The sequence below is a fragment of the Phascolarctos cinereus genome, unplaced genomic scaffold (assembly GCF_003287225.1).
Source record: "Phascolarctos cinereus isolate Bilbo 61053 unplaced genomic scaffold, phaCin_HiC Scaffold_4;HRSCAF=312, whole genome shotgun sequence".
NCBI lineage: Eukaryota > Metazoa > Chordata > Mammalia > Diprotodontia > Phascolarctidae > Phascolarctos > Phascolarctos cinereus.
Window position 1 is genome coordinate 134,441,626 of NW_027555847.1, and position 14,211 is coordinate 134,455,836.

Sequence of the window (14,211 nt, forward strand, 5' to 3'; positions counted from 1 at the left end):
GTAGTAGATGAGGAAAGGTAGGTTAGGGTCGGAATGTCAAGGGCCTTGAATGCCAGGCTAAAAAGCTTATACTCAATTTGTTAGAGAACCATTTGAAAGATCGGCAGGACTGTTATCTTGGGGGCTGGGTGTACAGATGGGAAATCAGCAGGAAAAGCCAAATCAATCCCTGAACACTGCAGCAGTCTCAAATTGACTGTACCTTAGTCTACTTCCTTCCTGTTCAATGGGCCCCAGGGACCAGCAGGATACAGGGCCAAGCTAACAAGAACCAACAGGGCTGAACATTTCTCTTTCTATTAACTTAAAAAAAACCCCACAACCACTTATTTCCAAATACAGAACATACGGTTTGGCTGAAACTTCATTCCGCATTGTTTCACCTGGGAACGGCAAGGTCTTTGACAGATAGGCTGAAAAGACGACATGTGCTGCAGATGCTTCTAAAAGTCACTCTGTATCCTTTGCTCCAAAGAGAAGTCAGATATCAGTAATAAAGCTCAGTGGGCTAAACAGAGCATAAGAAACTCAGGGGCTGTTTGTTCTGTTTCTGCCCCTCACTTGTCTAAGATCTTCAATGTCTGCAGTGGGACCAATTCTGATATGCTGGGATTCAACGCTGATAAGATAACAGCTGAGAATAATATACCTTCAACAAAAAGCCACTATATTTCTCTGGAGTTTAAAATAATATACAATCCAGTGGTATCATCTCGTCCCCTGATTACAGCAGGGAACTTCTGGTCAAGCCTCTCTTGGGGTAGCTTTACCCAGAAATCCAGAACTCCTGATTTCAAAGAAGTAAAGTTGAGCCCTCTTCTGAAATTCTAAGAAGCCCCAATCAACATCCCTTTTCTCTTTAACACAGTCCAATTTAGATGGTCTCCAAGTATAAGATCAACCTCAGGGGCTATCCGAAAACTTCCCCAAAAACATTGCTCAGAGGCTCCAACAGACTCTCTCCTTACCTCTGCCTCTAAGAGTTATTCTTTTCTTTCAAAGCTCAGCTCAAATACCAACCACTGCCTGAGGCCTTTTGGGATCCTCTCAGTTGCCAGCAACCCCATCTCCCAGTTACTTTGTATATATACTTATATGTGTATGTGTTATCTCTCCCTATAAACTATAAGCTCCTGGAGGGCAAGGACTGTTTTATTTATGCCTTTGCATCCCTAGCACCTGGAACAGTGCCTGTCACAGAGTGGGCACTTAATAAATGCTTGTAGACTAACTGATCGATTCCAGCTGTGGGGACATTCACCTAGGCAATCTTTACCCGGTCCCAGGCCGTGATGTTCAGTTACAGGACATCTCAAATGGGGTGAGGGCTAGTAGTTTGTACTTCTTCCCAAGGTTTGAAATAAAACCTCAGAATTTAGAAGAGCATAAATACAGCCATCCTTACAAAGATGTAAACAGATGAGAATGAATGGCATAAGTTACCAATTAAAAGAGAAAGTGGGATATGGAAGGCCCTAACCATTACTGAATAAAATGTTTCTTCATGTAAACAAGGTAGAGACAGATTTGATCAAGTCCAAACAGTTAACTCTTGAAGAGGCTCTAGCATGCAATGATTTCAGCAGCTGAGAGGAAAGGCAAAACAGCTACATCAACAAGACAAGTCCAGCCAGAATGCTCACACAGTGACAGTAAGCAGTCTCAACATAATGCCACACCAGTGCCCAAACACTGGAGAAAGCAAGCTGCTATTTCTAAAAAGCATTCTCACTATTCAGATCTAAGTAGAACCAGTCTTCTCTCTTGAAGTAAGCAACTATAAAAAAGCAGGCATTTATTCGAGCCCCCACAGATGGTGAGCACAAACATGGCAGCCTCATCAGCATGGGCCAGCATATTAAGATGCCTTCAACATACCTCTCAACTAGCCAGGGATGAAATAGAGGGCTAGACAACCTCTAGGAACCAATTTCCCCAAATGACATAGTTTGGGGAAAGAGGGAAGCAGGGAAGGCTTAAAATAGCCAGTAAGCTAATGGAAGGTAATATTTGAAACGCATCTCTGGTGGGAAAAACCTAAGAAAATAGCCAGTGAAAAAGCAGCATGAGTGTTTCTTAGGGAGTTCCCAGACTTCCTTCGGGAAAGATGGAGATAACAATGGAGAACTATGCATCAGTGATCTTGGTGCCTGAAAATAAGTCAATACACATAGCTCTCAAGAAATAGGAATACTATTTATCTACAGATACTTTGATGACAAGGAAGAAAAAAGAAGCACAAAGGAAAATACAAAAACTTCCTTTGTGAGGGCTTTGTTCTGAGGACTCTCTCCTCTTCTATCTTTTTTTTTTTATGATCTCTTTTTTGGAACACACCCCCTTCCCCCAGGGCTGAAGCTGGTTCCAGCCCTGCTGTCCCACTATCTTAAGGGGCCAGGGGCCAGTTGAGAGGTATGCTACCAGCTTCCTTCCCCTACTTTCTTACCTTCGTGCCCTGGGATGTAAGTGCTGATGCTGCCGTGTTATTAGGGCACTTTCCCACACAGGACCACTGTGGCTACTCCTATACCAGCCTGTAGCCGGGTGCCCGGGGTAGGATGGGCTAGTGAAGCCGTGGTCTGACTCCGTCTCTGCAGCCAACGAGGAAGCTGAGCTCCCCATGTTACCCCCAACCTGGGCCCAGCCAAGAATTATCCCAGATTAGGTCCAGGCGTGTGTAGTCGGGTGGAAAGGGTGAGGATTGGAGGCATGGAGAGGCAGAAAGTTCCCAACACTGGAGAAAGGGAGGTCGATTCTGATTAAAGTAAAAAAAAGAGAAAAGAAAAAAAAGGAGAAAAAAAAGAGAAAAGAAACAAAGTATGATTTAAATGAATAAAGTTTTTAGAAGCTTCATGAAGAATTCTCTGAAGGGACCATGCTTGCATTCTAAGGTGACCAGATAAGTCAAAGTTTCAAGATTTGGAGTAGTGAAGATAAAGGCATGTGACTGAAAGGGTGGACATAGGGGTCCTGAACAATCAATAAGTCATACCCCAGTGCAATAGGCCTCCATGCTACTAGTTCCTATGACTAACACCAGCAGTGGTACAGGCAGTAGGACCAATGTGATGAGACTATTATTTCAACTCAACATATATTTACTTGGTACATAATACATACATGTATGTATATGTACATGCGTATTTATACATGTATGTACACATGGGTATGTGCATGTGTGTATACCTATATGTATACACACATTTATATAAATATCTGTGTATGTGTATATATATATATACATACATACATACATACACACACAGATTTCCCCCCCTTTACTAAGCCCATCAACCCATATCTCCTATAACTAACTTCAAACTAAAACCATTCCAAACCCAAAAGCAGCCAGCTCTGTAGCAAGAGTAGGGTATTAAATGTTGAAAGGCAGGCAGGTAGCTGGATCCAAAGAACGTCCTATACACTGCAAGATCAGCCCAAGGCAAATTGGGTGACTCACGGAGAATGTAAATTCTTGCAACCAAACTCAACCTGGCATTTTACACAACGCTTCCAACTCACTGAGCACACTGTCTTCATCTTCAGGAAAAGTCAAAATTACAAGAAAGTTAATTTCTCCATCCCCTTGCTCTACCCTTTCCCATAAAAATATGATCCAATCCTTTCATTCTCTGCTTTGAAGTGAAGTAGCATGGTGTAGTGGAAAGAGCCTAGGGTTTGGAACTTGAAGACCTGGGTTTCAATCCTGGCTCAGATACTTACCAGCTACATGACAGACAACAGACAAACAAGTCACTTAAGTTCACTAAGTTTGAATTTCTGCATCTGTAAAACCAGGGAAATAATACCTATAGTACCTACCACACAGGGAGGTTTTGGGGGGTTTGATGTATGTGTATGTATCTCTGTGTGTGAGAGAGATAGTATTTATTTTACCAGACCTATGATTTCATCCTTGTGGGGAGAGTGAGTAAACTCACTCTACCAATGGAGACCAGCAACTGGTTTGCAACTCATAGTCTTAGAGTGTTGCCTGTGGCACTGAGAGGTTGACTTGTTCAGGTCACATAGCCAGCATGGATCAGAGACAGGATTTGAATTCAGGCTTTCCTGACGCTGAGGCCAGATTTTTTTATGCCATGCTGCTTCTCCAAAGAATAGTTGTAAGAACCAAATTAGATAATATAGTATATGTAATAAAGACAGTGTGGTACAGCGGAAAGGGTGCCAGCTTTAGAAACTTTAATTCAGATCCTTGTAAGTCACTTACCCTTTCTAGGTCTCACTTTTCTCATCTATAAAATTAGAGGATTGAACTCAAAAGGTCTTGTCCAGTTGTGCATGAATGATCTGGATAAAGTACTTTGCAAACCTTAAAAGAACTACATAGTGTCATCTCTTACTGTCATTCTAATACAGTCATGCATCAGACTTCCTGAATAGGTAAATGCAAAGAGTTTGAATAAATAAGTAAACCAACACTTTTTTTCTGATTGGAGGAAGAGGAATCATATCATTTAGATTTATGACAGAATAAAGGATCAAGGGAACATAGAACTGAGCTAAAAAGGAGAAACAAAGGAAAAAATTAGCACAGCTGAGCTTATCCAACTGCCCACCATGGTTCAGAAAGACCTTTATGAAGAAGCTATTTAAAGCAATCAAAGAGACAAAGAACCTGGAAAATGCAGTGCTTGAAAGTATCAAGCGAGAAATCTGAAGGGTGTCCCAGCCTATTCTTTTGCATCTGGCATGAGAGGTGGGCATGACTGACAGATTATTACCAGGGTGACTAACAGCAGCAACTTCCATTCATAGAGAGCTTTGTATTTTACAAGGCGTTTTCTTGACAACAACCTGTTATCACCACTTTACAGGCAAAGAAACTGAGGTCCAGAGAAGTAGGTGACCTACCCACGGTTACAAAGCTAATAAATCATCAGATCAAGGAACAAACCCAGGACTCCTGCCTTCTTCCTCCCAGCATACATCCCAATAAATCATGCTGCTTAGTCACCAAGGTATTCAGGTAGCTTCATGGACAGCATCCACCTCAACTTCTCAAACAACCAGAAAGCAAGTTCTTCTCCCCAGCCTTCCACTCTCTATTTGGTAAACGCTAAAGTCCAGGTGCTACAACAGAGACGGAATAAAGTAAGGAAGGGGATTTCTTACTCCTTCAAAACTGATTGACCCAACAGGGAGTCTTACATCCAAATGACATAACTTAAGAATAAAATCTGGAACAGAAGATACTTTAGGAGCTATCAATTGTTTCCGAAAATATAAATCTCTATTTACAATTTTGACAACATTCATGCAGCCCAAATTATCCAAACCTCCAGTAGTCCTGGTGCCTCAAAGCCCAGTAAACATTTAATCATCAAGTTTAGCAATTTCTAGCCCATGTGGGATTAATGAGTGGGGAAAGCTTACTTACATGTAAGGAAGGGATAGAAATAAACTCAAAGCCAGATAGATTTAAAGAAAGATAATAGATTTAGGCAGAGGAGGCAGGCTTGCAAATGCCTTTGACTTCTCCTTCTCAGGTAAAACTGTCCAAGTCTGGAAAGTGACAAAGGAAACTACTCCAACTCACCCTGGATAGCAAACAGATGGGACTCTTCATTCAAAAGTGAAAGAACTGAAGGTAATTGTGTCCTTTCCTCTTTGAAAACATACACTAACTCACATCACACATATACCTCTGGAGCAAAAATTCTAATCAAAGATGGTCCAACATTACAAGCCAATAAGAAAAGGACCACATCCTTCTCTTCTACAAAAAGCACCGTATTAGTAGCCGCTTACTACAGTAGAAAGGAGTTGGATTTCTAGCAGCATAGCTGACCAAAATGAGAAAATCCAGTAGTTCTTATTACCATATAATTTGAGGCGAGTATCATCCTATCTGGTACCTTGAGGTTTCCCTCTTGAAAATGAAGCCAATTCTTAGCCCCTCCCAATACACTGCCCTTATGTTATTTCCTTAATGAGAATCCTTCAGCTGGCATTCAAAACTCTTTCCAGCCTATCTCTAACAGCCTTATCTATCTATCTATACCTTTTCGTGTATTCTACATTCCAAACTGAATTTCTGGCTGTCCCTCCTCTTGCTCTCTGCCCATCTCTGTGCTTTGATTAATGACATCCCTTAGGCCTAAAAATGGACCTCCTCCATTTCACATCTCCTCTTCCAGCTCTCAACCCCCCTTGAAATCCTTTCCTTCCTCCAAGAACCAACCCAGGTAACTTCCTGCAGAAAGCTTTCTTCACCCCTGCAGTTGGGAGTGATCTCTCCTAATACTTAGTCTGAACTTTTCCTTTGCCCTTACCACATTCTAATTTGTATTGCAGCTATCCGAAGACATGTCCTATTTCCCTTGTAATAGACTGCAAACTCCTTGAGAATGGCTGCCTTGTTTCATTTTTGAGCACATACACTTTAGCAGAATTTAATAAATGTTTGTTGAATTGGACTGAAAACTAGGAATATAAGATTACTGCTCTAGGTACTCTATTTAGTAGTTTCACATTGCAGGAATCACACTGCAAAGCTGAGGAACAAGGAAAGAAGGGCTCCCCTGGGATAAAGATCTCCTGAATAGATGTGAAAGTCAAATTGATTCATGGAGGCCACTGCTGGCAAACACACTGCTGTGACCTCCTCTCTGACTCTCATCTTCCTTTGCACCCTTTCTCTACACCTGCTGTTCACCTACTCCTTGCCTTTCTTGACCATCAGGCTTTACAAAGTCAGTCCAAGAGGAAAAAAGAAAGAGACTTTGGCCAGGAGGCCTGCTTTAAGGCTGCTTAGGAACAAAATTCTGCTTGTGGTAGTGCTGGGTGTGGAAAGAGAGCCATAAATAGATACAGGATAACCCAAACTAAGCTGGAGTTACTCTTGGGACAGATTTAGTTTCACACCAGCAATTGTTCTGTAAAACAGAGACTGCTCTCTGGTCAGTATAACTTACCTCTGATCAGTCTAGAATCTTGCACCAAGACCGTTCCAGTAAGCTGACAAACTGTATGTTCCCTAATCTCAAGACATCTTTCTTTTTCTTTGTAACCTTCCTATCCCCAGCACAGCATGTTGGACATAATAACGGATGCTTAATAAATATTTACTGAATGAATGAGGTCTATTTCAGGAGGAAAATAATTCAACTTTACAAATAAATGAGTCAAATTGTTCCACAAAATGGTGACTGCACAGAATTCACAGTTATTCCTTAAGCCTAAGGCTGCTGGAGAATGATGGGTTAAAATAAAATTGAACCAGAAAGAATAGCTCATCACCTGAACCTGTCTCTCCCAAAGCAAAATCGAGGCAGTGTCTGTGCTGAAGCACCTCACGTTCACTGGTTCATCAAATTCCCAAATCAGGAAGCATCTCTTCTCCCACTCGCCTCCCTCCCTATATGAACCAAAGGGTTGCTCCCAACAGAGACAAACAGCGCCGCTGTGTTTTAACAAGAGAAGATGCAGAAATCTGAGTAGAAATGCTTTCTCAGAGCAGAAATGGAGCAGGAAAGAAAAGAGTGAGAGGCAAGGTTCGGGGGTGGGCACGTTCCCAGTTTCCATTCCACCTCCTCCAACAAATCACCACATAAATGGTGAATAGCAAAATGCCCCAACTTGGCAGGATCCCTGGCTGGAGGCAGCAGAAGAAGGCTCTAGGAGGGCTTAAAAGAGGAAGATATGAATGGTCCGGGGGGGGGGGGGGTGAACAACAGACTAACAGGGAAAGTTTCCTTTCTTTTATTATTTCTAAACACAATAATGACTGGTTTTCACAGGTTCTCATTAATTGCTTCTGAAATGTTATTTTCCAAATAAAAAATTGATTTTATCCCTCCCCCACTTCCAAGCCCCCAGTAATTTGCCACTTCTTTTTCTCCCTCTTCCTCCTTAAGAGAAAAAAATTGAACCTTAGACCAGTTTTTCAGTGGGAGGAGGGAAGTGGGAAGCAAAAAAGGTGTCTTAGGGAGTGGAATGTTCTCTCCCCTCTGGCAGACTTCAATAGCTGCTTCTAGTTCTTTCACCAGGTCCTCATGCCCCTTCCACCTCCACAGCCCACTTTTCCAGGAAACCAGTGAAACACAAAGCCTTTCCCCCTGAAGCTGGTGGAGGAGAAAGAGCAGTGGCGTCAGAAGACTGGATCTGCATCCCAGTTCCAACCCCCTCTCTCATGAGCTTTAGGACTACACACAAGTCATTTAATCTCTCTGAGGTTCAGTTGCTTCACGTATAAAACGGGAATGTTCCTACTTGAACTATCTACCTCACAAGGTCGCTGTGAGGAAAGTGCTTTGTAAAGCTTTATGGACATCTGGGTTATTTCTATTATTATGAATAACACTGATGCTTAATCTTCCTAAATCCACTTCCCAGAGGAGAAATGGTTTAAGGGGCTCCATACCAGCTAAGCTTTCTCTGAAGCTGCAGACTTAACCAAATACGTTCTACCAGAACTCAGAGGAGAGATATGGGAAAGCAGATTTTGGTAAAGAAAGCAGAGGAGGGAGATGTGCTAGTCAGAAACATGGGAGGAAAAAAAATCCAATTAGAGATGCTTCCAAAGCCCTTTCCTTGAAAAGTTAAAAAAACATACACACAAACACAACTGTCATCTCAAAAATCTGGTTTGTGGTAACAGTAGAAGCCAAGCAATAGAGCTCTCTACTATGGACACTTCATTATCTCTCTTAGAAAAAGTGAAGGGGAGGGGCAGCTAGGTGGTGCAGTGGATAGAGCACTGGCCCTGGATTCAGGAGGACCTGAGTTACTAGCTGTGTGACCCTAGGAAAGTCACCCAATGCCTAGCCAAAAAGAAAAAGAAAAAGAAAGAAAAAAAAAAGAAAAAGTGAAGGGGAAATCCTCCCCTCCCTAGACAGACATTTGCTACCTCTGAAAGATAAGGAAGAGTCTATGCCCACAAACAAGGTATGACAAATTTAAGGTATACGCCATGATGCAACCAATCCCACAATCCTTTCACAGAAGGCTTTTCATTTGGTAAGAAGATTCTGCTCCAAAAGACAGATGTGGGTCTTTCTCACCAACCCTTTCTATAATGTGACCTGTCACCTCCAGGAAAGCACACTTGCTTTGTACAGTCACACAGCTAGAGGTACAGGAGACACACAGATTTGCCCCACCAGTTCCCTTCTTGGCAAACAGATCAGAGATAAAAGTTGCTTGGTTAAGCAGAGAAGGGCTTTGAGGAGAAAAGGAACATATAAAGAATACTGACAAATGCAAATGAGATGCCTTAATAGTCAAGAGTCTTCCATCAAAAAGAAATAAGAGTTAAGAGGTCTGGAAATGGTGGAGGACTGGAGCCCTCATCAGCCCCACACTGCCTATTTAGAGATTGAATCATACTCACTTCCTATTTTCTTTCTAGTTTCTTAGAAGAGACTGCTGAGGAAATCCATTGTCTGAAGGGAGATGAGGCACTCCTTCATCCATACACTCACTCTCCTGGACGCCTCTAACAACAAAATTCTAACCTTAGGGCTAGAGAAATCAGTCCATGAACATACTCTATGAAAGTGTCCACAAAGTCTACATATTCCCTACCAACACAATATTCATAGTAGCAAATACCCTGTGTTGCAAATCTTGAGGATATAAAGGGTAGGACACAGAATGACACTAAATGTCATTGGAGAAGGGAGAAGGAAAAAAGTTGTTTAAAACCACAGGATTAAGCCTTGGAGAACTAGGACAGGCCAAAGAAGAAAGTTATTGTTCCAACACACTTCAGGGCAAAGACAGTGGGATTGAGGATCAAAGCATGTACAAACTGACTTCTTTTGCTCTTTTAAAGAAAAATTACAAAATCAGTGCTAAATCACCAGCCTTTAATTCTGAACTACTGATTTCTTAGATGTCCACAGCAACTTCTTTCTCAATGTTACGACCAGGTTCATATGCCTGGTTGACAGTCTGATATCCTCTACAAGAGCACAAAGCAGAAAAGTAATTAAAATTGAGGACTTCTCTGGAGTCACCTTTCAAACCAATTCACGGACAAGATAGATATCCATTGTGTATAAAGGCCAATTAGGTGTTCTCTTCTGAAAAGGCCAGCAAAGATTTGGAAGCATACACCTTGGCTTGATATTACAGATCTCCACCAACTCTATACTCCTTACTACCCACTCACACTAAAAGTAAGGTCTAGAATGAGCCTCGTAGACCAGGAGAAACCTAAAGAGAAAATTATGTATCTTGCAAATTCACACAAATCAGTGTTCCTAGAAATATAAAAGACCCTCTCTACTAAGAATAACAATATTAAAGCTTCTTCCCTGTGGTGAACACAAAGTTACCATGGTTTGGCCAGATGAGTTTAACCAGTGGCAACTGCATCTGACCTGAAAGCCCAACACTTCAAAAACCTGGCCAACACCTGGGTCACCAGGAGAAAATACTAATATAAAAAGGATACTGGTATTTCTAATACAGCATCTGAATACTGTATAAAGTGCTAATAAAAACAAGCGTGGGTTGGTATGATGTGCCTCATTAGGAAGATCTAAGTATCATAAAAGCTGTCACAAAAAAGGAGGAAAAAACCCAATGTACTAGGCAACAGTGCTCTAATTACCATAAACTTTCACCTAGGTTTCTAATTTCCAAATACTTATCAATTCAATTTCTACATCTTAGAGACAGCTGAGTAGAACCCTTATGTTTTTTCCCCAGTTACTGAAGCCAGTTTCAACTGCATAACACCCTCACAAAACCCTACCACATAGCACCATATGAATACCTATTACTGTTCACTTGCATTTAGAATGAAGATATGTACTCAAGTGTTTGCAAGCATATAACAAGTTAGGGAAACAGCCGGCAGAGTGGCCAGCTAGCATCAGAACCAAGAAGACTTGAGTCTATGTATCCTCTCTGACATATATTGGCCATATGATTCTGGGCAAATCAATCAACTTCTCCGTGACCACTGAAACTCCTCTAATTATAAGCTGCAAAGCACTTGCCAATCAGCAAAGATAGAGTCTCCTTCTCTAGGAATTCCCCACATCAATGGAATCACAGGTCTGCACCAACACCGCCACCCTCCCTCACTATACATATATATATATACACACATACACATATATATTTATATAAAATTTGCAAGCAGCATTTATAGGATTCTAAATGGGGCTTATGTGTATGTATATGCAAATGTACATACACATATGTGGAGGGAGGGAGAAATAAAAAGGATAGACAAGAAGCAAGAGAAATACAGATGGCTCTCCTAAGGACCTCCTCCCCCGACAAGGTTTGGCCAGTGAGAAACTCGTAGCTTTTCTCTTCCATTTCTTCTTGTTCCAGAAGCCCCCCTGCTCACTTGACAAAGGCCATGCATGAGACTATCTCTATATACAGGCCAGCTGCTGTGTCAACTGGTGATGCCTGCTGGAAGCTGTATTGCCTGGAAAATGATATCCAGTCTAATGGTGAGATACCAAGTGAGGTACCACTGAGGGAGAAGATGATTCCTTCAACATCGTCAGTGAAACAGGCTCTGGTAAACAGGTCCCCAGAACAGTATTTGCAGAAATAGAACCAACTGCCATTGATAAACTGCCAGTGTCCACTCCGAGCAGCTGATCAACAACAAGGAATATTCTGCTAATGACCATACATGAGGTCCTTCCACTGTTGGCATCATTGACCTGGTTCTGGAAAGGATTCAGGAGCTTGCTAATCTGTGCACAGGTCTTCAAGGCTTCTTTGTTTTCCAGAGTTTTCAAGGTAGGACTGGTTCTGGTTTTAGCTGTCTGCTGTGGGTCCCTTGATGATGGCAAGAAGTGAAAGCTAGAGTTCTCCAGGTTTCCACAGCTATAGTTAAGATCTACAACAACATTCTGATCATTCACACCAACCGGAAGCATTGATTGTGCCTTCATGGCTGATGATCAGGCTACCTAAACATTAAACAACTCAACCTACACAAACCTGAATCACCTTAATCAAATTTTGTCTTCTGTCACCGCTTCTCTTTGATTTTTGTGTCCTGAATCTCAATCTGACAGAATTCCAGACCAACCTCATACTATATCCCAAGATTCACTTTTTTTCCTCGCCACAGAAGCCTCAATCATTTCTGCTGAGAAAGTCTCCTATGAGCAGCAGACTGTAGCAGAGATCACCAACGCTCTCTCTGAGCCAGCTAACCAAATGGTGAAGTATGACTCTCACCACAGTAAAGTTTACTGACTGTTGTGGTGATGTGGTTCCCAAAAATGTTACTGTCACCATCAAGGCAAGGTATGGCATCCAGTTTGTGGATTGATGCCCGACTGGCTTCAAGGTTGGCACTGATGACCAGCCTCGCACTAGGTTTCCTGGAAGACCTGGCCAAGCTATATCAGGGTTGCATGCATGCTGAACAACACTCTTCAGCTGCTGAGGCCTGGGCTTTCTTGGACTACAAGTTTAACTTGATGTATGCCAAGCATACCAGTGTTCAACAGCATGTAGAGGAGGGGACAGAGAGCAGAAAGGTCTCAGAAGCACATAAGGACATGGTTGTCCTAGAAAAGATTATGAAGAAGTTGGATCAGATACTACTGAAGGGGAAGGGGAAGGTGAGAAATATTGATTTATGTTATCTTTTTCATACTATCTGTCTTTTTCTGTCCTATGAAAACATCTTTTGTTGTCAATTAGTTGTCAATCAATAAAAATATAACTGCAAAATAAAATAAATTATGTAGATATGGCTACAGATATAGATAACCTTCTCCATACAGGCAAGCACTAAAAGAAATGTGTTGTCCTTTCTATAAGATGATACTACTAACTCATGGTCAAAAAGATGGGCCAGCTGGGTTTCAAAACTCCATGCATCATAAATGGATGAAAATTTAGATTAAGATCATAGGCTGTTATAGTAGAAAGGAGCCTTGGAGATCATCTTGTTTTGCAAATGAGGGAAGTAAATCTATGATTTAGGGGAAGTGACTTACCCAAGGTCATACTACTAGTTGGCTTCAGAGCCAGTACTGAAACTCTGGTCTTCTAGCCTCCAGATCAGCGCTCCTTCTCAGATGTCCTCTTTCCAGTAATGATGATACACTTGCATACTACCGTTTCATCCTCTTCAGAGATAGCTGGCCTGGATCAAAGGGTGCATTTGTAGCCACAGAGGAGTTTTGTCTTGTTTTGTTTTTCTCCTTGAAAATGTAACTGGAACCAGAAACTGTGGCCTTAAGCTGCCATGAGTGTGATCCAGATGTTTCATTGTTAGATCATTTCATGAGTATCTTCATATCCATGCTGCCAATCATCTCTGATGAACTGTTATCAAATTTCTCCTCTCATCCTACAGCATTCTGTTGGAAAAGAACTCCTCTGCCCTAGTCAAAACGAGGTAACACCTAAATATGACCAGCATATTCAATTCAGCTATATGCATGGTATTATGATAAGTACTGGGATTACAGAGACGGGGAAAAAAGTTTAAAAAAAAAAAGACCTCAAAGAATTTAAAATCTGATAGGGAAGATAAAATACACACATAATACAAGTTAATATGTGGTAAGTACATCCGAGAAGTAAAAGATACTATGGACTGATGGTCCATATGGATGGTCCTACTTTCTAAATCAAAGCTGAAACAACTGATAAACTTGCTGCACCAGCTAAGATGGCATGTCTCAGGGGTTTGCTGTAAATAATCTAGGACTAGTGCAAACCACAAACCAAAGCTTGACCAATAATTAGACCAAACACGTAGCCAAAGAAAGAAAGGTCAGAGACATTACAGAGTCTTGGTTAGCACAGAGGCCAAATAATAGGAAAACCAGGACTGGAAAGGTGTTTGCATCCACTTAACAAATACTTATAGTGTATCTACTGTATGCAAGACACTATCCTAAGCACTTAGCAGGATAGAAAATATAGTCTCTGTCCAAGAAGTTTACAACTACTAATTTCTATGTCATGCTCTGTGGGAAGGGCAACTGAAAACTGGTAAATTTGGGGAATTAATCTGATCTCATACACATCATCCCACCTAGTGCTCCAATAATAATCCAGCTCATATTTCTATAAAGTGCTTTCCTCATAAAAACTCTACTGAGGTAAAGAGGTGCAAACATTATTAACCATTATTATTATTCCCATTTTACAGATCAAGAAACTGAGGCCTGGAGAAGTTAAATGACTCATCCACATTCATCATAAGGCTAGTAAATGTCAGAATAAAGATTGAAACACCAT

General features: G+C 41.4%; 1 protein-coding gene across 7 annotated transcripts in view; it reads right to left on the bottom strand.

The window, feature by feature from the left end:
- Positions 1-14,211, bottom strand: part of CAPN15 (calpain 15) — a 98,815-nt gene that overhangs the window by 64,415 nt on the left and 20,189 nt on the right. For 5 of the 7 annotated variants that reach the window (XM_021006651.2, XM_021006655.2, XM_021006650.2 and 2 more), the window contains exon 2: positions 2,447-2,755. The exons of the other annotated variants lie outside the window; for them this stretch is intronic. In XM_021006651.2, coding sequence (XP_020862310.1) covers positions 2,447-2,622 — 176 coding nt within the window. In that variant the 5' untranslated portion in view covers positions 2,623-2,755. The remainder of the gene's footprint in view (positions 1-2,446; positions 2,756-14,211) is intronic. 7 annotated transcript variants of the gene reach the window in all.